This window comes from Chlamydomonas reinhardtii, chromosome 8 (genome assembly GCF_000002595.2).
Source record: "Chlamydomonas reinhardtii strain CC-503 cw92 mt+ chromosome 8, whole genome shotgun sequence".
In the NCBI taxonomy this organism is placed as follows: Eukaryota; Viridiplantae; Chlorophyta; class Chlorophyceae; order Chlamydomonadales; family Chlamydomonadaceae; genus Chlamydomonas; species Chlamydomonas reinhardtii.
The window spans coordinates 3,914,494-3,939,039 of record NC_057011.1 but is presented as its reverse complement, the minus strand read 5'-3'; the positions used below and the strand labels follow the sequence as shown (position 1 = coordinate 3,939,039).

The window sequence follows — 24,546 nt, the reverse complement described above, 5'->3', positions numbered from 1 at the left end:
GGGGAGGGTCGAGCTGGCTGAGTGAGTTCTGGGTGTCAGTTTCACCCTCAATGTCGCGCCGTATTTCACACACCCTGTCCTTCCTCGCACTCACCCAACACTCACCCACCCTCCACCACACCTCACCGCACCTCCACCGCCACACACACCCCACACACACACGGACATCGGTTACACTGTCCTACGCGTAATGTTTTCCTGGTGCTCTTTAACACACGGACATCGGTAACAACGCGTCTACTATGCTACTGTACCTGCCTATGCCTTCACTTCTTAATCAATCATGAATGTAACCCCCATTTCCTCCTCTTCCACTTCCTTAACTAATCATGAATGTAACCCCCCCCCTCACAGGCCGCCTGTGTGCCCCACCTGCTGCCGCTGCTGGCGCACGAGGACGGTGCGGTGCAGGCGGCGGCGGCGCGGCTGCTGCGGAGCGTGGTGGAGGTGAGAGGGCTGGGGGTGGGGCTCTGGGGCTGTGGCTCTGGGGCTGGGGGTGGGGGGTTAGGGCTGGGAGTGGGGCTATAGGCTGTCAGCTGTTGATTTGGGCTGCGGGGCGGGTGGGGGCGGTGTTAGGTGTCCTGCAGCTGACAGCCATGTGTGTTCGCCGCTGCCCTGCCTCCCTCGCGATGCGGCCGGCGTCCCCACTCCGTCCACCCAGTCCCAAGCGCCACCCGCTCCTCCCTGGCGCGTGAACACGTTCCCCATTGGTGGCAAGTCCGCGATTGTACCCATCTTGATGTTCTAATTGAACGGCTCCGCCCCTCCCCGCCCCTACGCTCTCAGGACTGTGTTCGCTACCGGCGCGACTCGGTGGATGTGGAGCAGGGCGACGATATCCTGAGGGCGCTGCTGGCGGCGGGACCCGCCATCGACACCGCAGACGCAGTGGCGGCGCAAATGGCGGCGGCGCGCGCCGCCGCCGCGGCTGCCGCCGCCGCTAGCAGCGGCGGCGCCGCCGGGGAGGTGGCGAAGGTGGAGCCGGGGGCGGAGGGCGCCGCCGGCGCGGCTGTGGGGCCGTCGGGGGCTGAAGCGGCGGCGGCAGGGGCGCCGGCGGCGGCGGCGGGGGCTGCGATGATGGAGGGGGTGGAGGGGGCGCCGCCTGCGGCGACGTCCGCGGCGGCAGGGCCCTCAGGCAGCGCGGGGACGGGGGCAGCGGCAGCGGCGGCGCCGAAGGCGGAGCCGGAGGCGGCGGCCGCCACTGCTTCCGCGCCTTCCTCTGGCGGCAAGGGCAGTGGCGGCAAGGCGGCGGCGGCGGACGACGGGGGTCCGGGCACGCGGGCGGGGACGGCGGAGCCGGAGGACGCGCCAGAGCTCGTTGACGTGACGGCGCAAGGCCTGGGCATCATGTGCGCGGCCCTGCAGTCCTGCCTGGCCGCCGCACAGGCCCAACACACCAGCGCCGGCAGCGGCGGCGCCAGCCGCCGCGGCGGCGGCGCCGCCATGCCCACCGCCTCCCCGCGCGTGAGCGGCGGCACTGGGTCGCCGTCGAAGCTGGGTGCAGGGGCGGCGGCGGCGGCGCCGCCAGTGCCGGTGCCGTTGGCATTTGAGGCGGAGTCGGTTGGGCTGCTGCGGGACCTGTTGCTGAGCGTGGCGGCGCTGGCGGAGGCGGCGTCGGGCTTGCCGGCGCACGGGCAGGTGCGGCGGCACGTGGCGCGAGCGTTCGCGTACGCCGCGCCCGCCGTCGCCGAGCTGGCGAGCTGCCTGCAGGTGAGCGGCCGGGGCTTGCTGAACCGCGTTAAGAGCAGCGGCGCTTTCATTGTTGCCTGTATCATGTATATCGTATAAGCTGGCTGTCCGGTAGCTTTCTACTTCGTATGCCGTAGATGCCCGGTATATAGTTTCCTTGCGGGTGCACGGCGTTGCCAAGCGAGCGGTGTTGAGGTGTTGAAAACCGGCGACGGCAGCTGCGGCGCCTCTCTGCTGTCGAGCACGAGCGTGGCGCCTTGCCGAACCCCCCCCCCCCTCGTCCCGCCTGTACGACACCGCATGTACGGCACTGCACTACTGTACGGCGCTGTATGTACGGCACTGCACTTATGAACGACGCCGTCTGTACGGCTCTGCACCGCAGGTGACGTCTGCGGCGCCGACGGGGGGCGTGAGCATGAGCGGGCTGGATGCGTGGCAGCACTCGGAGTTGTCGGCAGCGGCGGCGCGGGCCGGCGGCGCGCTGGCGGCGGTGCCGGTGCTGGATGTGGCGCTGCTTCCCAAGGTGCGGCTCCCGGGGGGTGGGGCCGTGGGGCAGTTGGCGGCCTTGGCTTGGCGGTTGGCAGCCTTGAGTTGGCGGCCACACTCGAGGCTGTGGTTGTCGGGTTGGGGGAGGACCTGCGGTAGGGAAACAGGGGAGGGAAGGAAAGACGGGAAGGGACACGGGAGGCCGGGCGGGGGCGGGTGGGAGGGACGGGGAGGGCTTGTGGGCGGACACGTGGCGCTGCCTGACGTGGCGCCGCCTGCCGCATGTCGTGCTGTGGCCCATGTGGAGTGGACGTGTAGGGAAGCACACGGGCCAGGGCTCGACACAGCAGCAGCACGCGCACCGTGTGGTGATGCGCAAGCAAACAGGGCGCCGCGATGGATGGCGTGTGCCCGTGTACCTGTGTGTGCCCGTGTTCACGCGCGTGTGTGTTTTGCTGTGTGCCGCAGCCCAAGCCCGAGGAAGACGAGGAGGAGAAGCCGGCCGTCCCCGCCAACGGCCGGAAACGTGAGTCCCGGGGGGGTTGTCGTACACCTAGGCAGCACAGGGCACGCGGGTGATGGGGAGAGGGGCGCGGGTCCAAGGCACATCAAGGGAGCACGCCGGTAGCGCGTTGTGCTGCAACCCGCTGCTCTCGGTAGTCAGGGCCCAGCGCTGCGAACGGGAGGGCACACCCCCAGTCCGTGCGTGCGTGCGGCCTGCTGCGTGCCTGTGCGTCTAGCAACCCGCCGCTTGAGCTCTCATCGCCACCACCAAAACCACCACCACCACCACCACCACCGCGCAGGTGCCGTCTCCAACAAGCGCGCCTCCAAGGAGGCCCTGGGGGCTGCAGCGGCGGCGGCAGCCGACGGCACCGGACCCGGGTCCACCGCCGCCGCGCCGCCCGCCAAGCGGCAACGCACTGCCTCCCTGGCCGCTAGGGAGGCGGCGGCGGCCGCCGCCGCCGAGGCCGCCGCCGCCAACGCGGCCACCACCATGCAGCGCGGCCGCTCCGCCGCCATGATGCCGGCGGACGGCCCCGCCGGTAGCCCCCTGCTAACGGCGCAGCGTGCCCACTCCGGCGCCGCGGACGGCGCCGCCGGCCTGCTGCCGTCGTTTCCATCGGCAGGCGCCCGCCTCCCGTCGTCAGGCCGGGCCCACGGCGGCGGCGGCGCCGCCGCCGTGCTGCCGTTACCAGGCATGGCGGCGGTCCGCGCGCCGCCGCCGTCTGGCAGCGCCGGGGGCGGCTTCCCCGAGCCCTCGCCGAGCACCTCCATGGACGGGATGCCCCGAGCGGCGTCCTTTAACAACGGCGCGCCTGGCTCCGCGGCCGCTGGCGGCGCCGCCGGCGCCGCCGGCGCTCGGCCGTCGGTTGCGGACTTCAAGGCGCGCTTCCTAGACATGAAGAACCAGAACACGCGGCTGCAGGAGGAGCTGGATGCGGCGAAGAAGCGGGCGGAGGCGGCGGAGGCGGCGATGCAGAAGCTGACGGCGGCGGCGGCGGCACGTGCCAAGGAGGTCCAACGCCTGAAGCTGCAGCTGAAGGGGTCCGAGGACCAGGCGGCGGCGCTGACGGTGGCGCTGACGGAAGCCATGCGGCGGTTGGATCTTGCTGAGGCGGCGGCAGCGGCGGCGGAGGCGGCGGCGGCAGGCCGCGCCGCCGCCGCTGGCGGCGGCGGCGCCGGCGGCGCCGCCGGTCTGCAGGATCAGCTGGCGGCTCGGGACGCTGAGATTGACCGCTTGCTGGCGGAGAATGCGCGGCTGCAGCGGGAGCTAGAGGAGCTTAACGACATTCCGTTGTAAGGCGGCGGAGGCGGTGCTGGCGGCGGGCTCGGCCGCCGGCCGCCGGTGTGGTCCTGCGGCGCGGCGGCACGCGCGTCGCCGGGAGGGAACCCCGTGCAGCGGCAATGGCTTGCGCTAATGCCGCTTGCGTTGCGGGCTGTGAGGGCATACGGGGCATCCACATGGGGGGGAGCATCCCAGCCATTGGCATTATTTATAGCTATAGGCGTCCACCGAGCAGAACATAATGTTGAAACGCTTTAATTTCTAGACTGCCGCGTGTGCGTGTCTGTGTGGGTGTGTGATGGGACAGTGGTAAGGCAAGTTGGCAAAGTCGCGTGTGCGTGTCTGTGTGGGTGTGGGCCGTGTGTGTCTATGTGTGTGAGGGGAGGTGATATTCAAGGCACCGATTGATTGACATGCACTGAACAAGCATTGAAGACGGAGAGGGTGTGGATGTCATGAGGCTGCCCGATGGCATGAAACCCGGAAGCCTGCCTCACACATAACCTGGGCGCCTAAATAAACCCCAAAACTTAAACAGCAGGAAGAGGCCCTGGCAAGACCGCTTTGCGAGGTTAACTGGTGGAGTGATGGGAGAGGCCTTCCCGTCGCACCAAGATCAACCGTCCAGTCCTTTTATGCGGCCAGTCAAACGCTGCCGCACACGTGCAAACACGGGAGCTATCTGTGCCTATGTCTGTGGTTTTGTCGTTGTACGGACGTACGGTTGGGATGACGCGGGGAACTGACGTTTCCGTTGTTGGCGCTGCGGGTGGGCGGCTGCATCAGCCGCCTGCTGCAGCCGGCAACAGGTGATTGTGAGGGTGGGGGCTAGCTCGAAGAGAGGGGGCGCGTGGGGGCCAAGTGATATTAGACAGGCAGACAGACAGACCCGGCACAGGTGCTGTGCTGTTGTGTGTGAGGAACAGGGTCAGGCCGCATCAAGCTACTGGTGGGGAAGTTTGTTCGGGAGGCAGCGGCTGGGAGTACGGAAGTGTGTTTGCGAGGCAGGGCAAAGGGGGGCGGCGTAGGGGTCCTGACAGTGTGCATGGCAGCGCCATGGGCCCGTGCCATGTCTGCCGCATTTGCATATAATGACGCGAATGTGCTCGTGCATGCGGCCTCGCCAGTGGCCGCCCTGGGCGCCAGGCCAGGCGACTGCGCCTGGGACCTGGCCACCTGGGGCACTTGGGCTCAGGGGAGGGGAGGGCGCAGCAGTTGCTCAGCTGCTCAGCTGCTATGGCTCGAGCCGCCGCGCGGGATGCAGGGCGCTTAGCACCGGCAGGGGCCATTGGGCGTCAACGGAGTGGACAGGAAGGACTCTCAGGCATGGCTTGGAATGGTGCCCGACTGCCCCCAAGGCCTGGACATCTGTCAAAGACAGTGAAGCGACAGGCCGACGGGCGTGGTGGACAGGCGGACAGGGTTGACGGCGATCCGTCTTCAAGCGCCAGTGGACCCAACCTGTCTGGAGCAGCGAGCGGGCTGCCGGGGACCGAGCGATCGCGGGGTCACGAATGGCGCCCTCGGCAGCCGTGTTTTACCGTGTTCCTTATAAAGCGCATACGGCATATTACTCTAGCTAGTCTTGTCGCCAGTCGTCTTTGCTTTGCCCGAAGACCGGCTTCGCGCCGACGACCGCCGCTCGCGGCTAAGCACAATTTATGCTCCTCCATTCTTCGCTTGGCGAGCTTCCTGTGCACGCATTTGCCATAACCAGTACAAGAAGCTCCACGGTTAGAGTATGCCTCCATTTATCACCTTTGAACCGCTTTGTCATCCGTTTGTCCCCATGGGCATGCCACCCAAGGCGTGTTAGCATCTTATACCGTGGTCGCCTGCTAGCGAGGCTCGAGGTGCGGTGGCAGCGTGGGGATCCTTGCGCGAATCCTGCGGACCATCCCGCCCGACGCGTGCCACGGGGGCCACAACGCAGCTGGAACTTGCTCACTAGAAGTTTGTGCTTGCGGCATCACGAGACTGCCGGTCCTGCCCGGAAACTCCCAAAGCTGGCACGCACGGCATGTCGGTGGCGGTTCCACGGTCGGCGGGCCGCCTGTTCTTTTCCCGCCGAACAGGGTAGGAATAGCAGTACCTGAGTGCGAGCGGTGATGGCCGCAAGTCCTCCGCAGCAGCATTGAGGATGCAGCCCACAGCGCCCTCTGCGGTAGCTGCCAGCACCGTGAACGGACACGACCGGGACGGCCGGACAGGCCAACCGGCAGCGGCGTTGGTGCCCGAGGCGCCACACGCTGCCATACCTGGGACGTGGGCGGGCGCCATGGCGCCGCCGGCGGCATCAGGTGTGGCTTCGGAGTGGCGGGCAGAACAGGAGGCGGAGGCGGGCGCGCCAGCGGTAACGAAGGACGTGCCGCCGTGCGATGCCGAGGCAGCAGTGCACACGGAAGGGTTGGAGCTGGAGTTGGGGTTAGGGTCGGAGGAGGCTGTAGACGCTGCGGAAGCTGCAGCTGCTGCGGAAGCTGTGGAAACGGTTGTGGATGCAAATGCGGACGCGGTCGCAAGCGCGGACGCGGAGGCGGAGGCGGAGGTGGAGGTGGAGGCAATCAACGTTTTTGCAGCGGCGGCAGCGGCGGTGGAGGCGGCCGAGCTGCGTGTGCAGCTGAACGAAGCCTTGGCGGCGCTGGCGGCGCGAGACGCCGAGCTAGCACAGCGCAACGCGGCGCTGACGGCGGCGCAGGCGGCAGCGGCGGCGGCGCGCGCGGAGGCGGCGGGCCTGCGGGTGCAGCTGGAAAGCGTCCGGTCACACCTGCTGGGCGTGAGGTCACACCTGGCGGGGGCGCTGCAGGCGGCACAGCCGTCGCCCTCGCCCACAACATCTTCTGGGGCCGCGGCCGCGGCAGCGGCCGGTGCTGCAGCTGCGGCTGCTGCAGCAGGGCTGTCACAGGCGGGGCTGCAGGCCTCCGCACTGTGGCAGTCGCTGCCGCGAGCAGCGGGGGCTGCGATGCAGGGTGCGATGGCCGTCGCAGAGGCGGCGCAAGCGGGGCAGCAGGGATCGGCAGCGGCAACAGCAGCGGCGCGAGACGCAGCGGCTGAAACAGCAGCAGAAGCGGAAGCCGCGGCAGCTACCCATGCAGGTGAGATAAGGGCCTGGTGTGTGTTCGGGTTCAGGACAACATGGCTGGATTCGGCACCACTGGGGCAGCACACGACTGGCCAGCGCCAAGGAGCTGCATCCATGTTGCTTGCCCCAACATGCATGCCTCAAAGCATTGTTTTCTCGCTGCTGCCCCGTCGCTCCGCCTTCCCGGTGCTCCACACTCTCAACACTCCTGTTTATTTAGGACCCCGCTGCATGACTCATGCGTTTTTTGCGCCTACGCAGGCGCCTGCGAACGGCTGTCGTCCGTGGACATGGAAGGGGAGGAGGCGGGCCAGCCGGAGGTGGAGGGGCGGGTGCCCAAGCAGGATGAGGAGGAGGGCGTCACGGCGGCACAGGCGCTCCTGACACTGGGTTGGGTGCCAACGGCGGAGGCGGCTGCCGGCAGCGGCGGAGGCGTGACTGATGCAGCGACGGGGGCAGCGGCGAGTGCGGCAGGGGCGGCGGCAGGGGCGGGCGGGCAGGCGGGGCAGTTCAAGCACCAGTCTCACCAGGCACAGCAGCAGACCCAGCTGCGGCTTGCGCAGGCACACATGCAGACGCAGACGGTGAGCGAGGCGGCGCAACTGGCGCAGCCGCAGCAGTGCGAGTACTGCGGCGAGGTGGAGACGTCCAAGTGGCGCCGCTTCAACCAGGCGGTGGGGGCGCGCGGCATGAGGCTGCTGTGCAATGCCTGCGGCGCCCAAGTGCTGAGGGCGCGAGCGAACGGTGATGACGAGGACGCGGCTCTGTCAAGGCCGCGGAAGCGGGGGCGGGTCAACTAGCAGCAGTACGGTACTTGGCAGGTGTATGTAGATGGCGGAGGCTTGGGGGGTTTCTGTGTGTGTGTGTGTGTGTGTGTGTGTGTGTGTGTGTGTGTGTGGGTGCGAACCTGTGGTTGATGTCGCCGAGCCCGCGACTCTGCGTGGGGTAGTTGGTGCGTGCGGTGCAGTGATGCAGTGGAGAGCTGCACTGGACTTGTGCCCGGTTGACACCGCGGCTGCAGCGGACAAGGCCGCAGTTGGGACAGTGGCAAACCAGGCGTGCCAGGTGCCGCCTGGCTGGCTGCACGTGCAGCAGAACTTGCGGCTGTGCGCTGAATGAATGACAAAAGGCATCGCACGGGGGAGCATTGGTTCATCACGTGACAGTCTGTGACTCTGCGTTTTGGCTGGGGCTGTGCCTTTGAGCCCGCCCAGCCTGCACGAGGTTGTACTGCTTAGGGCGGGTGCCCAGCGGGCTGCTGTGCCGCTACGTACGTATGTACAGCACAGGTGGGTCTGCAGAGAGAACGAGTTGGCACGTGTGAATTTGCACCTGAAGCGACAGGTAGGCGGACACACAGCAGCGGGTGAACTGCGTGCGGACCTGCGTGCGGATGCCCGTGCATAGGAGGCTAGCTGGCGTTGGAGGCTGGCGTGCTGCGACGCTGTTGGTCGTGCCCAAGGTCGTGCCGTCGCTTCGAAGGGCTTTGTGACAATCGCGCGCAAGGAAGCCTATTGTACCTGTTGCTCTGCATCCGGTTTTCTCAACGCCTGGCGTGATATTTGCAGCCTCTTCAGCACTGTTAGGGACCTGGTCGCTTGTTGTTCGGAAACTGCTGCTGTCGGAAACGGGAACCTCCCCGCCGCAAGCAAAGCTCAAAATCACCAGCAGCGACGAGCGCGCGCGCCCTTTAAACGTGTTGAACAGCAATGTTGGGGTATTTTACAGTCAAATGGCCGTTTCGGCCATTTGGGGATTGTCGGCGGACCGTTGAAATCCCCTTACCTGTCTGCACTGTTGCGCTTTCCTGCAATGCCGTGCCGCACGGAAGCCGTGCAACCACCATCGTCAGCACGGCGTCATCAGGACAAGCTTACGACCCCGCTTTCAGCGTGCTGCCATGGGAAACATGTACAACGCCTACAAGCGTGTGTGCGTGTGCACATGCACACCGGCGCTAGCTGCTGTCTGCTCCAACTCGAGTGAGCACGTGGGCAAACGTTAACCCTGCCAGGTTTCGTTAGTTCTCTCTCGGGGTGCCCCTGCCTCTCGTCTCCATGCTTTCTGCGGGCCGTTCAAAGAGCAAGGAGCCGTGGCCAATCCAAGCAAGGCCGCCCAGCAGCGCAGGAGAGAGCGCCTTCATTCCCTGGGCCCACGCCGAGCGTGGTGCGTGTTTGCGCCGTGGGGTGTTCGCGTGGTAGCTCTGTGACACCCACCGCAGGCACGCCTTGGCCCTCTGCCTCTCCCTTTGCATCATCATTATCTCCTCTGCGCTTCATGGGTTGTGGGTTTAATTTTATTTAGGCTGAGACAGCTTTCCCCGGGCCTTCTTAGGGGCATGCACCATTTTCCCGGGCACCATACCCGGAACTTCCCGCAGGCACCCCATTGCCCCCTGCCACGGACAGCCAGGCTCAATCCCCCGCCCTCTCAGCCTTTCTCTTCGGCTGGTGGGCCCAATCCAGCAGCCACTTGTGCGTGTTTTGGCCAGAGCCGGCAGCCTCACGAAGTCGGATGGCACGCCGCAAACGGTCGTCGGTATCGTCGTCGTGCCTACAGGAAGTGAAGATGGCGGCTTGCGGGCCTTGCTTGCTACCTGGCATGGCTGGCAAGGCGGGCAGCAGGCTGACTAGGCGGGGTTCACGAGTCACAACATACTTTCCTCAGGTGCCCCGCCCGTCCCGCCCGCTGCTTTGCCCTTCAGTGCAATGAGCGCGACAGCCACGACGCCTTGTGTCCGCCGCACACCGTGGCACCCACGGATGCATGGTGCCGTTCAGACACGACCAAAAGGCCATCACACAAAAGGCCAAACACGAACATGTCGCTCTGCATGTCGTCCACTAATGCTGCTGAGTTGCAAGAAGAGGCAGGCCGGGTTTCCGAAAAAGTGCGGAGGGTGGGCAGCCGTACGGGAGTCGGGGGAAAACGGTTGTCTGACCCTCACACGTCACACGGCGGCTTGACCAATAACGACTTCCCCGGGAGCTATTGTAACTCCTTTTTGCAACATGCTGTCGTTCGTCACGCACAAAGCGTCGCGCGTTCGATTGGCACTAGCTCGATTCGGACCGTTGGACATCCGGAGGAGAGCAGCAAGCTGTTGCAGTTTCCACTACTGCTGCCTGTTTGACTTCAGAGTGCTGTTGCGGTTCCGCGCGTACGGCAGCCGTGCGCCTACGTCAGCACTTGTCACGAATGAGGCGCTCATACTGTCGTGCTGCGAGCAAGCCTGCCGGCAGTGGCACACGCACATGTACGTGCATACATGAGGCGGGGCGTGGGGGTAGTTGGTGGGGTATGGCATGGCAGGAATTGCCGCTTGCTGGGAAAGTGCGGTACGTAAGGTAGTTCGTGCGTGCGTGGAGGTGACATGTTCGTGCTCACGCCAGTGCTCGTATTTTAAGAAGGCAGGCGCGGCGCCAGCGACAGATTTCCGAAAACAGGCATCTTTAATTTTCAGAAACCCGCTGCCGCCGCATCTTTCATCCCCAACATTTTTCCGGGGGCTCCGCCCCCGACCTATGCGCGATTCGTGTCAGGCCAGGGGTGTGTCAGGCTTGCCTTGTTGCAGCGTGCCAAATGCGGCTGCAGTTGCCCCCAGCCTACGTCCCGGCTCCGGCACAGCAAATTATTCTGCCGCACGGGATGTGCCATTGTTACAGCGTGCGGGGTGAGGTTGCTGTTGCCCCCAGCCTACGTCCCGGCTCCGGCACAGCAAAATAATCCGCCGCACGGGATGTGCCACTGTTACAGCGTGCGGGGTGAGGTTGATTGCTGTTGCCCCCAGCCTACGTCCCGGCTCCGGCACAGCAAAATATTCCGCCGCACGGGATGTGCCATTGTTACAGCGTGCGGGGTGAGGTTGCTGTTGCCCCCAGCCTACGTCCCGGCTCCGGCACAGCAAAATATTCGCCGCATGAAAAAAGCACCGGCTCCATGGCTCCATGGCAAATCGTGGCCCATCCCCACGCCAAACTCCAGCGCCAAACTCCAGCGCCCTAACCCACGCTCATCATGCTCACTCACCCTGGCCTATCGTGGTGTGTCCCCATGCATGGTGCCAGCAGGACACGGCCGTAGATTATCCTGGAGAACCTCAGTCACCCTTGCCTTGGGCCCGGACAAGTGACAGAAGTTTGGGGCGAATTTCTGTCGAAAAGAAGGAAGATACGAGCACTGGCTCACGCACGGCGCCACGCACGTTATCGGTCGTCTGCATGCGTTCACTTTATATGAGAGATGCACCGGAGCCGTGGAGCTGAGTGAACTGATCACAGGTTGCTTGAGGAAGTAAGGTGTGCGTGCGTGCATGCATGGAGGCCGGGCCCGCCGAGACACGCTCGGTCCTGGCCTGCAGCTAGCAGGCTGCTGCCGGGGGAACGCGCCGCACAGGCGCAGATGATTACCAGGTAGGGGCTGCCCTCTGCGGCGGACCATGGTCGGGTGAGTGGAAGGATGCATGCATGCGTGTGGCGTGCCCGCGTGCGTGCCGCCCAGCGGCGGCAGGGTCGATTGTAAGGCGGGCGGGCACGCATGCACGGGGGTGAGTACGTGTACTGTGCCACTGAATTGCTGCTGCGAGGAAAACGTTGAGATCTATGCGACACTCACGGCGGCGGGTGCGCTGCAGGAGCACTCAAGGACATGATCGTGCTGCCTTGCCAGGGGTGCAAGCGTTTATTGTACGGCGGGTGCCTTCGCTACTAATCAGACACAAAGTTGCTTGGCGCCGCAAGGGTTTCGGGCGAAACCGCGGGGTGGCGAGCGAGGGTTTCGCGGGGTTCGTGGACTGGGCCCCTTTTGCCGACCAACCGCCGCAGCCGAGCTGTTGGGCTTTTACTCCAGAACACGACATTTGGGCAACGTCGTGTTCTGCTGGGGATTGATGACAAGGTTCATTCAATCTGCGACTGATGCATATGCGACATTAGTGTAGAAAATGGCACAGCGTCGTTTTGTTTTACGGCAGAAAAGTGCAACAGGCCGCCGGCCGACCGTGTCGTGACGCTTGGCGGTGCAACGGCCCACGGCCCGCGGCCAACGCGACAGGGGCTGGGGGGAGGCGGATGGAGGCTATTTATGGGCTCCTTGCACAATTCCAGGGTATAGTGGTTAGGAGCAGCCGCGTATTCCCGCCGGCGCCCACCCCAGCACCCGCAACGTCACTTTCCACACACCATTATTCGAGAGCGCGCGCATTACTGTTGCTGCTGCTAGCTCCCTTCACCTTTCTCCTCAGCTCGCTTGCTTGCGGTCCGCAGCTTTCGGAAGATGGCTCGCCATACAGCGAGCGCTAAGGCGCTCGCAGTGGTGACTGCGCTGTTGGCGCTGAGCGCCGCGACAGCAGCCCATGCCCGCAAAACGATGGCCACGGTCGGCCCTCGGCGCCAGCTGCCGACTGCTGACGTGTGCTCTACGCAGCAGCCGTCCGACTACTGTAACGCTTTCTTCGCCCAGTGCGCCACCTTCACCTGCTCCGGCAACGTCGTGACCCTCACCCTGAGCAACGGGGGCGCTATCTGCAAGGACGCAGGCGGTTACTCCTGGTGCGTCGCCCGCGCGCCCACGCACACCCCTCGTTGCCCATGCCCTGTCAAGCGCCTTTTCCGACCCGTTCCAAACTATCGCGTGTTCCATAAACCGCTGCCTCATGCAGGGCTGCCTGCCTCAAGGCCGGCGGCGCAGCCTGCGGCACTCAGACCAACGCTCAGTGCAGCCCCGGCGCCGCGACGTTTAAGAGCCCCGGCGGCACGTACTGCGACAGCGGCGCCTCGGTTGCGTCGTGGACGCTGGATGCCGGCGTCACGCAAGTAGGCGTCCAAGTGCACGACGGCTGGTTTGGCAGTGCCCGCACGGGCTTCCCCCTCGGCGGCTTGAGCGGCCAAGGAACCAGCAATGTGCGTGCGCGCGTGCGTGCGTGGATGATGGATGGTTGGGTGTGCATGTGCGTGTGTCATGTGTATGCGCAAGTATCTGGTCAGCAGCGGACAGCATGTCCGCACATGCCCCACGGTGGCATGGGGTCCGGACTCTCATTGTACGTATCCCTCTACCTCCCCGCGGGCGGGGCTGCTGCGTAGCTCGCTTGAGTGTAGTGCTTGCTGGGCGGGCACGTGACACGCAATGTGACGGTGGCTGGAGGGTGGACACTCCTGTCATAACGTTTCTTTGCCTCGCTTTTGCCCGCCCGCCTTTGCAAACACGCACCCGCACAGTGCCCGCTGACCAATGGAGGCAACGGCTGCTACGCTGGCAACTCTGGCTGCACCGTCTGGTGAGCGAGGGTTCCTGCTGTTCCTTGCATGTAGACTGCTGCGGGCTGCCAGCTAGCTATAGGTTCAAGTGCGCGGCGCCCCGCCTCGTCATAACGCGCGCATTGGGGCATGGGTCAGTCATCACCTGACGCCGCATGTGTGAAAGCAGGCTTACTTAGGCCTGCTGCAACTGGATCGCTCATGCCTTGCATATATATGCCCTCGTGCCTCCATCCATCACTGCGGATGTGTGGCTGGCATCCTGCCTTGCTCTCCCTTCCAATAAACACTGCTCTTAGGGTCCTGCCCCGCCTGCCCCACCTGCACCCCTCACAGCGAGCACATCTACAATGTCGACTGCTCCGCGAGCAGCCCGCCCTCTCCCGCCCCTCCCTCTCCCGCCCCTCCCTCTCCCGCGCCTCCCTCTCCCGCGCCTCCCTCTCCCGCGCCTCCCTCGCCCGCGCCTCCCTCGCCCGCCCCGCCCTCGCCTGAGCCTCCCTCTCCCGCGCCTCCCAGCCCCGCCCCGCCCTCGCCTGAGCCGCCGTCTCCCGCGCCTCCCAGCCCCGCACCTCCCTCACCCGAGCCCCCGTCGCCCGAGCCTCCCTCGCCCGCCCCTCCCTCGCCTGCGCCTCCGTCGCCTGAGCCTCCGTCGCCCGAGCCTCCCAGCCCCGCCCCTCCCTCACCGGAGCCCCCGTCGCCCGAGCCGCCGTCGCCCGCGCCTCCCAGCCCCGCCCCTCCCTCACCGGAGCCCCCGTCGCCCGAGCCGCCGTCTCCCGCGCCTCCCAGCCCCGCTCCTCCCTCGCCCGCCCCTGCCTCGCCCGAGCCGCCGTCTCCCGCGCCTCCCAGCCCCGCCCCTCCCTCGCCCGCCCCTCCCTCGCCCGCCCCGCCCTCGCCCGCCCCGCCCAGCCCGCTCCCGCCCTCGCCTATGCCCCCCTCGCCCGCTCCTCCTCTGCCTAACATCGCCAGCTGCGTCGCGCCCACATCCTGCCCGGCCACCAGCGTCATGACGGCCGCCGGCATCCCCAACGCTGTCGCGCCCTATGATAGGACAATGAACGTTTCGTGTGCCTGACGGCGACTGATGTTTGCAGATCTGTTATGTCGGCCTCTGCAACTGGCCGTGTTGGCCACGGTGTAGGCGGCCGGGTGCGCATGCGTAGCGAGCGAGAGGGTGGCGCAAGACGATCACGTTCCGGCTTACATGTTGCCTCAGAGTTTAACGTCCACTAGGACGGGTCCCTCATATAGAACGGTCAAAGACTATCTCGCCTAGGATCGGAATGAGAGACGGCTCTAGCCGCTCTCAGACGCGACCTATATCCTCTCTCGGATCACCCGTACTCCGGCCTCCCATGCAATACACCGTGTCGAGCCAACCAACCTCGGGCACGTTCCCCTCTTCCCACACGCCAAAACCACATCCAAATCACTCAGTCACACGATATGCACGGTCACACGCCAGGTCATGACAGCTGTCGCGCCCTATGATAGGACAATGAACGTTTCGTGTGCCTGACGGCGACTCCCCCCCCAGCGTGCGGCGCAATGTCAATGCGGCGCTCGTCTGCAACGTCTGGGCCTGTGCAGGGTGTGCCGTATGCATATTGCCAGTCTGCGTGCGTGTACGTCTGTCTCAGTGCAGTCATGCGTCTGAAAGTCTCACAAACCATGCCTACACTGCCTTGGTGTGAACCGCAATGGAGAGGGCTCGCGGGCGTGATAGCCATGCGCGTTGAGCCTGTCGCTCCGTTCACGGCGGCTAATGGCGAACCTCAGACATAACACAACCAAATGAGCCTCAGGGCATTCAGGGCACCACTCCTATGAGCTCCTGGGCGAGCTGGGGCATACAGCGCCTCCAACATCGATGCAACATGTGCGTCTCAAACACTGAAAGACATGAGCACGACAAACGCAACTTCAACGACTGCCATGTATGAACCTACAGAACTCGTCAACACCTTCGACTGTGCGAGTTCTCGCATTTTGCAGATGCTCTCCACCGCGGCGTTTCGCTCCGGCACTCGGCAACGTCCGCATCATGGCGATCTCCGTCCTCAAGCTGGCTTAAACTCCCCAACGCTCTGTGGGCATTCTTCCGTTAGAATGATAAGAGCGCCAGCGGCCGTCTACTCCGCTCGCTAGTAGTCGCGATCTGCTCAGGATAATATCGATCACAGTCAGATAGGTCCGAACATAGCTCCATGGTCTAGGCAGATCGGCCAGAGCAAAGAGCGACTGATCATGGTGGTCGGCGATGGCGGAACGTCTCCCGGGTCTCTCATTCCGATGTTTGCAGATCTGTTATGTCGGCCTCTGCAACTGGCCGTGTTGGCCACGGTGTAGGCGGCCGGGTGCGCATGCGTAGCGAGCGAGAGGGTGGCGCAAGACGATCACGTTCCGGCTTACATGTTGCCTCAGAGTTTAACGTCCACTAGGACGGGTCCCTCATATAGAACGGTCAAAGACTATCTCGCCTAGGATCGGAATGAGAGACGGCTCTAGCCGCTCTCAGACGCGACCTATATCCTCTCTCGGATCACCCGTACTCCGGCCTCCCATGCAATACACCGTGTCGAGCCAACCAACCTCGGGCACGTTCCCCTCTTCCCACACGCCAAAACCACATCCAAATCACTCAGTCACACGATATGCACGGTCACACGCCAGGTCATGACAACGCCGCCTGCTCGCCGTGCGCCGCCATCGGCTCTTGCTTCGTCGAGCCCAAGCCCGCCGGCAGCACGCAGCCCGGCTCCCTTGCCACCAGTTTCCTGGCCACCTCCTCCTGCAGCTACTACAAGACGGACGGAACCTTCACCGTCGTTGACCCGGTCCTGGGCTCCCTGACCTTTCCCAAGATTCCCACGGCGTCCGGCACCGGCTCCACCTACCCCTACCTGCATCAGTACTTCTCCGCCAACGCGGCTGGCGCCACCGCCGCCGTGGCGTGCTACGGTAAGCAATTCCAGGTCGGTGTAGGCTCAAGAAGAGGAGCGATCACCGTGCGCATGCAATTGGGTATTAACGTGTGGCCGGCGCACCTCTGGATAGATACGGACGGCGTGCAGCCGCCCTCGCCACGCACGCGCATTCTCGCTCCCGGTGGGGGTCCGGCGGGTAGTGCTGTCGCCCGCCCTGCAACTTTCTCATCACTATGGGATACCGTACCGCCCTGGCCATGACCCTACCTGCTGTTGCTGTGGCGCGCCTGATCCTCGCCCCCCTACCTGCACAGACAGCACCCTGACCACCATCGTGAAGTACGTCCTGGTCCAGCGCATTGGTGAGTAGTCCTGGGCTGATTGTATGTGTGGGTGCGTGGTTGGCTGCTTCCGTCCTTGAGATTGGCTGCTTCAATTGCTTGGTCTGGGTTTTGGACGCTCGCGTGTCTTAGACGCCCGCGTGCACAGAGAGCTAACCACGCGCGCGCGTACCGTATGCATGTGCTTGTTCGTGGCATCCCACTTCTCACCCCTACCTCTCGCCCTTTATTTCGTTTGCCACTGCCCGCAGCCACCCCCGGCGACAACTACGCTTGCCTGACCTGCAAGTGGTACTGGCGCTACGACATCACTCCGCCCCAGACCCAGGGCACCGGGACCAACTGCCGCTGCAGCACCGATACCGCCTGGGCCTTCCCTCGTGAGTACTGCTGGATTAGCTGGATGTACGGTTAGGTTACGGGCGAAGTAAGCAAGGCGGGCGCGGCGTGCATGCTCGCCAACCAAATGCACGCAAGCGGGTCCCACTCGCGCACGGCCCTGCGGGCCGGTCGTGTCCCCAGCCCAGTACCTTTCCTATAGCATCTTATACCACACATAAGGTCATTAGAGTAACCCGGGGGCATTGAATCGAGCCGGGGCCGACCTCGAACATCTAAATGTCGCGTTCGCCAGGACACGCCATACCAGGCCAGACAGTAGCCTAACTACACCTACGCATATATCTGTGTTGACGGCAATCGATAAAGCCCGAAAACAACGCCTATGTAGGATGTTGGCTTCGGTCAATTTCGCGACTTGAGCCTCGACGAGCACGTTTTAGCCTGCTGTCAAGCGCTATTGCTCCAACAGATTGCATGTAACATATATATTAAGTGGCGGAGTCTGTATCCCGCTCTGCATTTTTCTCGGGGCGACGTCTCCTGGCCTCCTCGGCGTGCGGGTTTGGCTCGGGAAACGCACCCCCCGGACGGCACGCGGTGAACCCCCCCTGGTAGATTGTCCTTCAAGCATCAGCAAGCCATAGGCGAAGGACAATCTACCAAGGGGTTTTGGTGCCATCCCGTGGGCGCCTCCCTGGGGACATGCTTTTTCCTGGAGTGGGACCCGCTTGAATGCACGCACGCGCACGCTGCGCATGCTCGCTCAGTACCCTACGTACTTAACTCTGGGTTCAGTCGTGCCGCGCGAATCCTTGACCCTTCAATTGTCTGCCTCCCTTTCCAAACATGCCACAGTCAAGTCCACGCTCAACGGCTTCACAGCCGCTCAGAAGACCATGCTGGACAACATCCCTCTGGGCAGCCCCTACCCAGCCAGCACCGTTTACTGGTCCACTCGCCAGGACGTGGGCAACGCCTGGGGCGGCTTCTTCCGCTTTGCGCCCACCTCCGGCAAGGTCAGCACCACCGCCTCGTATACGTTTGACATGTGCGCCGGCTGCGCCTTCAACCAGATTGGCGACAAGGGCTTCATCATGGGTCGCCTCAACATGAGCTTCACTAACACCAACGGGTGAGCGCCTGACGATCGAGCGAGTGAATGAAGGGATGGTGCATGGACTCACTTGGGATGCTTGGAAGTGCTTAAACTGCTGGGAAGAGACGGATGGGTGGGGGCGGCTGCCTGCTAGCTTCGGATGTGCACAGCGGTGTGCGTGTGCGGATGGGGGTGGGGCCCGCAGGGGCCCCCGCGCTATTCAGCGTACAGCAAAAGCATATGCATGCATGGCACTAACCACCGCCCTCTGCTACCCCTGCTGCTGTCCCCTTCCCCCGCCCTCTCGTCCCGCAGCGCGTCCTCGCTCATGGCTTTCTGGACGCCCTCGGTCGGCGCCTCCACAGCATCGAGCGTGCTTCAAGTGTACCAGAGCTACATGCAGCCGCCCACCTTCGCCCCCGGCCAGTTCGGCAAGTTTGACACGTACACCACCCCCGCCACCTTTCCCTTCACCTACGGCGCCACCTGGCGCGTGAACTCGGTGAGACGCACACCACTCGGCCAGGACCTGCTGCAAACAAAAACCTTTCGGCCGTGCCTTGCTGTGAAATGCAGTATTATTGGAATGACTCATCGGCCGCATCTCATTGTAGATTGCCTCCCCCACCACCAATCGTACTGCGCATGCTACCGTACGGCTGTTCCCTGTCTAATCCCTGTCCTGTTCGCACGTTGCACTTGCGCGACAGATCAACCTCGGACCGACGGTCTCCACCAATGCCGGCACCTTCACCGTCCCCAGCACCATGACCACCAACGGCGTCTACTGGGCTGTCCACATGACTGTCAACAGCTACTACTGCGACGGCGTCCCTCCCATGAACTAAGTAGATACAAGCAAACGCATTCACAGGTTTTCGTGTGCAGATTACTGGATATGTGCTTTGTGGCCAAGAAGCCACCGATTGATTGCAAGCGTGCTCTTCTGAAACCTACATTCGATCGATGGCGAATGAAGCAAGACACATACTGTCCGTGTGCTCTCCTAGGTATCTCCTGACATGCAAGCCAACAAGCCATAACAATGTATAATGCATGTCCAGCAACCGCGGCCGCATGATCTCTGCACACGAGCGACACGCGTGTCATGCGTGCGTGTACACACTGTTCAATGATTGGACAAGCATTCCAGATTTGAGTGCTGTCATCCCGTACTGCTGCTCTCCCGTATCCATTGGTGGTACCTGGTGTAAACTGATGTGCGTGATGTGTTTTCCGCTGCCGTCCAAGGGCATCCTTCCAAAAGGCCATCCTTCCAAGGGCGGGCCAAACGACCAACAATCAAATCAAAGAACACTGCGTCGCAGGGCCATTGGACGGCAACGCTACTCTTCTCACCCGTCTCCCCCACCAAGCAACCCGCTTTCAAGTTCAGCCCACACTTTGACGACAAGCAACCGGCACAGCAACAAACAAACGACAGCGGCAACATACAATACGGTACCGCCCACAGTGGATGGGTACCGCCCCAGTGATCGAGAATGCTCCGCTCACAGGCACCTCCACCACTTTTGCTTGCTTTACTGCAAGAGCGCCTCTCCCCCAAGAGCGTCTCTCCCCCAAGAGCGCCTCTCGCCCAGCTAGCCTACCAGCTTCACATGTGCTGTGGGTTTGCCTGCTCCAGCAGCCCCGCCGTAGATGAGATGATGAAGCACGCCGACGCCCACACCTGACCGTACACCATGATGCCCTGCGTGCTGGCCCACCTGCGTGTGTTTGGAGACACAGGAATTTGGCGTTCAGGGTTTTGGGGCTCAGGGTTTTGGGGTTTGGAAACACCAACACACGGCGGGAGACAACGCCTGGAAGCGAGGGTGCCACTCCAACAGCACACGGGAAAAACACACAGGACTGATTGCATGTGTGTGTGTTTGGGGTTCGGGATCAGGGGCTTGGGGTTTGGACGCAAGACGTTTGGACGGGTCACACGAGAGTGCACGCCCAAAGCAAGGCGAGAGAGTGAGAAGCTACCAACGCACAGCCTGTCTCTCCAAGGGTCCACACAAACCCACACCCACCCACACACACACGCGCACACACAAGCACGCACGCACCCGATGTCTGTGTAGGCAAAGAACACGATGCCAAAGATCATGAAGCCCAGTGAGCCGTGCAGCGCGAAGAACACTGCGAGGGGGCGGCGGGCGTGCGGGACGCGGGGCGGGGGGCCACGGTCGAGACGACGGGGTGTCATCGTGGGGTGCCATGGGGGTGTGATGACGTGCCACGCCACGCAGGCATATGTTGACGCAAACACACGCAACCCCCGCCCTGTCGCCGAGCCCACGCACGGCGCCTCCCGCTTCCCACCGCCCACCATGCGCTCCACACACGCCCAACGCAATCCCACTCTGCCACCGCATCCGCGCCCCAGGTCTCAAGTCCGTCTCAGCTCCCGCCATGCCATATGCCCAGCCACGTTGTACCCGCCCCACCCCATCCGCCTCGCCCTCGGGATTCTGGCCTTCCGGGCGTGGATAAACCATTAACACAGCGGCCCCCGCCTCCGGCCCCCTACCACCCCCACACCCACCCGCCGCCCAGCTGACGCTGTGTAGGTCGGCCCAGCGGCTGGGCACGCAGCCGCGCCAGTAGCTGCCCGTCTCCTCCACACACGCCATCCATGCCGAGCCTGCAGCGTACGCGGCCGATGGATGCGGTGTGTGTGTGAGTGAATGTGTGTGTGTGTGTGCGTGCGTGCGTGCGTGTGTGCGTGCGTGCATGTGTGTGTGTATGTGTGCGCACTCTTCAATCAGTCAGTTTTACGGCATTCAGGCTTTCAGCCGCCTGGCCGCCCCCAGGGGCGTCGAGGCCGCCTCCGCCACATGCACGCGCCCAGACCCACGCACCCAAATGCACGCACCCACATGTACACACGCACCCACATGCACGCACCCACATGTACACACGCACCCACACGCACGCGCCCACATGCACGCACCCACACGCACATGCACGCACCCGAGAACAGCGCGCCCCCGATGAAGAACTCGAAGGCGATCACCCAGCGGTAGACGGCGTCACTCAGCTGCACCGCCTTGCCCACCAGCTCGGTGGTCACGGCGGCGCAGAACACCTGGGTGACGAGGGCGTGTGCCGTGTGCTGTGTTCAGATAGAGGAGATAGCGGAGAAAAAAGGGAACACGCACGCGGGGCATCGATCGACGTGTGCACGTGTACAGTGCTAGGATTACACAAGGAACCACCAGCCCCATCCAACCACCGTGCGTGCGTGCGTGCTCGGCACTCACAAATATGCCAATTAGCTGCATGGCCGCCAGCCAGAATGACACCGTGCGCAGGTCAGCGTGGCTGGGCAGCACCCGCGGCCGCGGCCGGGGCGGCAGTGGCGCCGTGTCCACATCGCCACCTCCCTCATCGCCGCCTCCCTTGGCGCCGCCTCCCTTGGCGCCGCCGCCGCCGCCGGCCTGCACCGCCGCCCGGGCGTTGGCGGCTGTCTGGTGCTGCCGGCACGCGCGCTGCCACGCCCTCAGCCGCGCCTCCAAATCCATGTTGATCGCCTCGTACACCTGAGTGTAAGTGCACGTGTGTGTGTGTGTGCGTGCGTGTGTGTGTGTGTGCGTGTGTGTGTGTGTGTGTGTGTGTGTGTGTGTCTGTGTGTGTGTGTGTGTGTGTGTGTGCACCGCACCGTTCCGGCTGGATTCAGCAGCCAAACCAGGTATGGGGTCACGGGTCGATTGAAGGGTAGAGTGGCCGTGTGCATGCTCCACACAAGCGCACAAGCCGTGCACGTAATAATCTGGCTGGTTGCTGATGACCTCTTTGCTCACCGGCCCATCCACCCATGCCCAGGATTTAGGGTTTTTAGGGTGCCCATACGCACCATGTCCACTGACCCCACTTACCGGCCCGTGCCCATGCCCACTGGACCCACCCCACCAATACTCACCCGCCTATGCCCACTGGACCCACCCCACCCGCCTATGCTCACCCGCCGATGCCCACGCACCCACCCCACCAATACTCACCCACCCCTGCTCACCCGCCCTACCCCACCCGCCCTACCCCACCTGTATGATGCAGGCGGGCAGGTACATGAGGTACAGCGCCACCACCTCGATCCACACACTCATGCCCGCGCTCAGGGAGCCCAGCCCCGGCGGCCACCTGTATGTGTGTGGCGCACACCGCAGCATGGCATTGCCATGCATTGTGTGTGCGTGTGTTAAAGAGCACAAGGAAAACATGTGTGCGTGTGTGTGTGTGTGTGTGTGTGTGTGTGTGTGCCTTGAGCCATAAGACAATGGCACCAGAAGACCATGACACACAGGCGTGCCGATGGCAGGATGGCAGGACTTGCCGGGCACTGCTGGTGCTCTGCAGTCCGGCGTTGTCCCCGCCGCCAACGCCTGGCAGGCCCGCCCGGTACGGCATCCACTCCTCCTCTCACACTACCGGTATCCCACTCCCCTGGACTCACTCCTGCTCATCCCCTACCGGTATCCCACTCCCCTGGACTCACTGCTCGGGCAGGCTGACTGGCGTAGTGAGGCGCGCTATGCCCGTGAAGAGCCAGAACACGCTGCCCACGACGAACAGCGCCGCTATCCACCAGCCAGGTTTGTGGTAGTGCCGCTTGAGGCTCAGCGAGTCAAACCAGGTCAGCTGCGTTTGTTGGAGGCGTGATGAGGAGGGGTGATGGCTTTAGTGTGGGGATGAGGACGAGGTGCGATGCGCACGCATGTACATGTGAGTTACGGATGCGTGCATACGAGGAAGGAATGGGCGGTAGGCGCGCGTAGGCGCGCGTAGGCGACGCACACGTCAAAGGACGCGGACTCGCACACAGCAGACGTCATTAATTCCATCCACATGCTCACCTTGGGGGGCGGGCGCGGGCACTCGTACGGTTGCTTGACGCGCTTTCGGCAGCGCCGCGCCAGCCACTCAAACGCCTGCCCGTTCTCGTCCGTGCCTGTGGGGTGCCGTTGCGACGCCGTCGCGGTCGTGGACGGCCAGGTGTGCAAGGGAGGCTGCTAGAGGTGGGCATGTGTGCTGGGCGCCCGACTGGCGGCGGGCGGGAGCGGCTGTACCTGCATCTTTACACACTACAGTATCGGCCATCGCCACTTACCCCCATCTTGCAAGGACACGGTGCCTCCCATGCTTCACGGGGCACTGCGTGTCTGCAGACCCACGTGCAACCGCCCATGTGCGACCTGCTGCCCCTACCTCGCACGGTCGCCAGCAGCAGCGGCTTGTGCCCCACGCGCCTGTACGGCATCCCTTGGTAGCGGCAGCCGTCCCTGTGCGTGTTTTGTTGAGCAGACACACATGTGTGTTTGCGTGTGTGTGTGTGCGTGACTGTGTGTTGTCGATCAGGCACATGCCGCACTCAGTCAGTGGAGCTGTCTGCACACACAAGGAATACGGCAGCCGCAGCCCGCCGCAGGCCTCGCTCGGGATGGCAGACGGCGGTCAGGCGGGCGCTTGTGTGTGCGTGCAGGCGGCCACAAGGCAATGTGCTTCAGGGCCCAAGCGAGGCACATTGATGTGATGAGACATGCGTGTACGCTCAACATGTGGCGGTGGAGGCGCTGTGGAGGCGGGGGTGTGAGAGCGGTGGGTGTGCTGTGCCGCATTGAGCGCGGCACCTGCAGTCGCGCCCTGTACCCCTGTCCATGAGTCGCGCCAACCCCGAGCCCCACTGACCACACCATCCGGACCGCCTACCTGCATGAACGCGTGACGTCATGGTGGAGGAACTCCGCGACATCGTCCTCCCAGTTGTGATGGAGCGAGGAGGAGGATGCCGAGCGCGGGAGCGACGGGGGAGCGCCTGAGTGCCCGCAGGTCACCGCTTCCCCCTTTAAGTCGCATGCATCAACTTTGAGATCTATTGGCGCTGCACATACTGCGCATTCCACCTGGGGGCTCGCCTCGGTCGCTTCAACATCGACTGGGCTGCCCATGAGCTGGCAGTTGCTCGCCTGGCGAGGACCACGGCAGGAGTAACTAAGGCACCCGCTTTATAAGAGTGCAAGGATGTTCAAAAGTGCTTAGAGCGACATGCACTCGCAGCTTGCGATATTTCGCAGTGCTGCTAACTGGAAAAGCTCCAGGGAGCAGCCTCCAACGCAAAAGAGTAAGCCTATTATCGGAACATCGCCCAGACGATTAAGTAAAATGCCAATCACAACTAATCCGCAAACTTGTAACGTTTTCCTTCACACTGCACTGCACACTTAAAGCTCACGCGCTTGTGTTCATATGCGAAAGATGACACAGCTTGCTGACCGTTACTATCGCCCGGCAGTAGACATGGCGAACTGGCGAACGCGGTACGTGTATGGTACGGGTTGCAGCCTGTGAGTAGGAGGAGGGTGGGAATTTTGGGGATTGGCTGTTTTTGCGTGGTTGGGACTACCCGTTTCCAAGCACTGTTGCAGTTCCCTAGCGGCCCGGCCCAGCACTGCTGGATGCCTGGGCGGGACAACCGGATGGCTCGGCGGGGACTGTTGGATGGCCCGGTCGGGCCGACCCGGGAATGCTGGATGG

General features: G+C 63.7%; 6 protein-coding genes across 7 annotated transcripts in view; 4 read left to right on the top strand and 2 right to left on the bottom strand.

The window, feature by feature from the left end:
- The window catches only part of CHLRE_08g378500v5 (uncharacterized protein), a 12,666-nt gene extending 7,594 nt beyond the window's left edge, over nt 1-5,072 (top strand). Inside the window, exons 14-18 of the mRNA XM_043065219.1 lie at nt 355-447; nt 787-1,710; nt 2,075-2,215; nt 2,647-2,704; nt 2,985-5,072. Of these exons, the coding sequence (XP_042922220.1) occupies nt 355-447; nt 787-1,710; nt 2,075-2,215; nt 2,647-2,704; nt 2,985-3,982 (2,214 nt within the window). The 3' untranslated portion in view covers nt 3,983-5,072. The remainder of the gene's footprint in view (nt 1-354; nt 448-786; nt 1,711-2,074; nt 2,216-2,646; nt 2,705-2,984) is intronic.
- Nucleotides 5,073-5,546: 474 nt separating this feature from the next.
- Nucleotides 5,547-8,652, top strand: CHLRE_08g378450v5 (uncharacterized protein). Its single transcript, XM_043065218.1, has 3 exons — nt 5,547-5,820; nt 6,043-7,059; nt 7,308-8,652. Exons 2-3 carry the CDS (start codon nt 6,108-6,110, stop codon nt 7,844-7,846), a joined length of 1,491 nt encoding a protein of 496 aa, XP_042922219.1. The 5' UTR covers nt 5,547-5,820; nt 6,043-6,107; the 3' UTR covers nt 7,847-8,652.
- Nucleotides 8,653-12,246: 3,594 nt separating this feature from the next.
- On the top strand, nt 12,247-14,391 carry CHLRE_08g378417v5 (uncharacterized protein). Of its 2 annotated transcripts, XM_043065216.1 has the most exons (4): nt 12,247-12,595; nt 12,706-12,859; nt 13,265-13,323; nt 13,640-14,391. In XM_043065216.1, exons 1-4 carry the CDS (start codon nt 12,321-12,323, stop codon nt 14,373-14,375), a joined length of 1,224 nt encoding a protein of 407 aa, XP_042922216.1. In that variant the 5' UTR covers nt 12,247-12,320; the 3' UTR covers nt 14,376-14,391. The 2 variants fall into 2 exon arrangements, with proteins under 2 accessions (XP_042922216.1, XP_042922217.1); XM_043065217.1 differs by lacking the exon at nt 13,640-14,391 and having other exon boundaries at nt 13,265-13,392.
- CHLRE_08g378400v5 (uncharacterized protein) lies at nt 13,465-14,436 on the bottom strand. Its single transcript, XM_043065215.1, has one exon. The coding sequence runs from the start codon at nt 14,321-14,323 to the stop codon at nt 13,649-13,651; it is 675 nt and encodes a 224-aa protein (XP_042922218.1). The 5' UTR covers nt 14,324-14,436; the 3' UTR covers nt 13,465-13,648.
- Nucleotides 14,437-16,426: 1,990 nt separating this feature from the next.
- CHLRE_08g378351v5 (uncharacterized protein) lies at nt 16,427-18,232 on the top strand. Its single transcript, XM_043065214.1, has 4 exons — nt 16,427-16,470; nt 16,542-16,589; nt 16,820-16,948; nt 17,766-18,232. Exons 1-4 carry the CDS (start codon nt 16,461-16,463, stop codon nt 18,044-18,046), a joined length of 468 nt encoding a protein of 155 aa, XP_042922215.1. The 5' UTR covers nt 16,427-16,460; the 3' UTR covers nt 18,047-18,232.
- Nucleotides 18,233-18,234: 2 nt separating this feature from the next.
- On the bottom strand, nt 18,235-24,286 carry CHLRE_08g378300v5 (uncharacterized protein). Its single transcript, XM_043065213.1, has 10 exons — nt 23,722-24,286; nt 23,221-23,294; nt 22,869-22,963; nt 22,511-22,653; nt 22,059-22,155; nt 21,279-21,557; nt 20,989-21,103; nt 20,561-20,659; nt 20,082-20,154; nt 18,235-19,733 (listed from the first exon to the last, which is right to left on the bottom strand). The coding sequence occupies exons 1-10, from the start codon at nt 23,958-23,960 to the stop codon at nt 19,622-19,624; spliced, it is 1,326 nt and encodes a 441-aa protein (XP_042922214.1). The 5' UTR covers nt 23,961-24,286; the 3' UTR covers nt 18,235-19,621.
- Between the last annotated feature and the right edge of the window lie 260 nt (nt 24,287-24,546).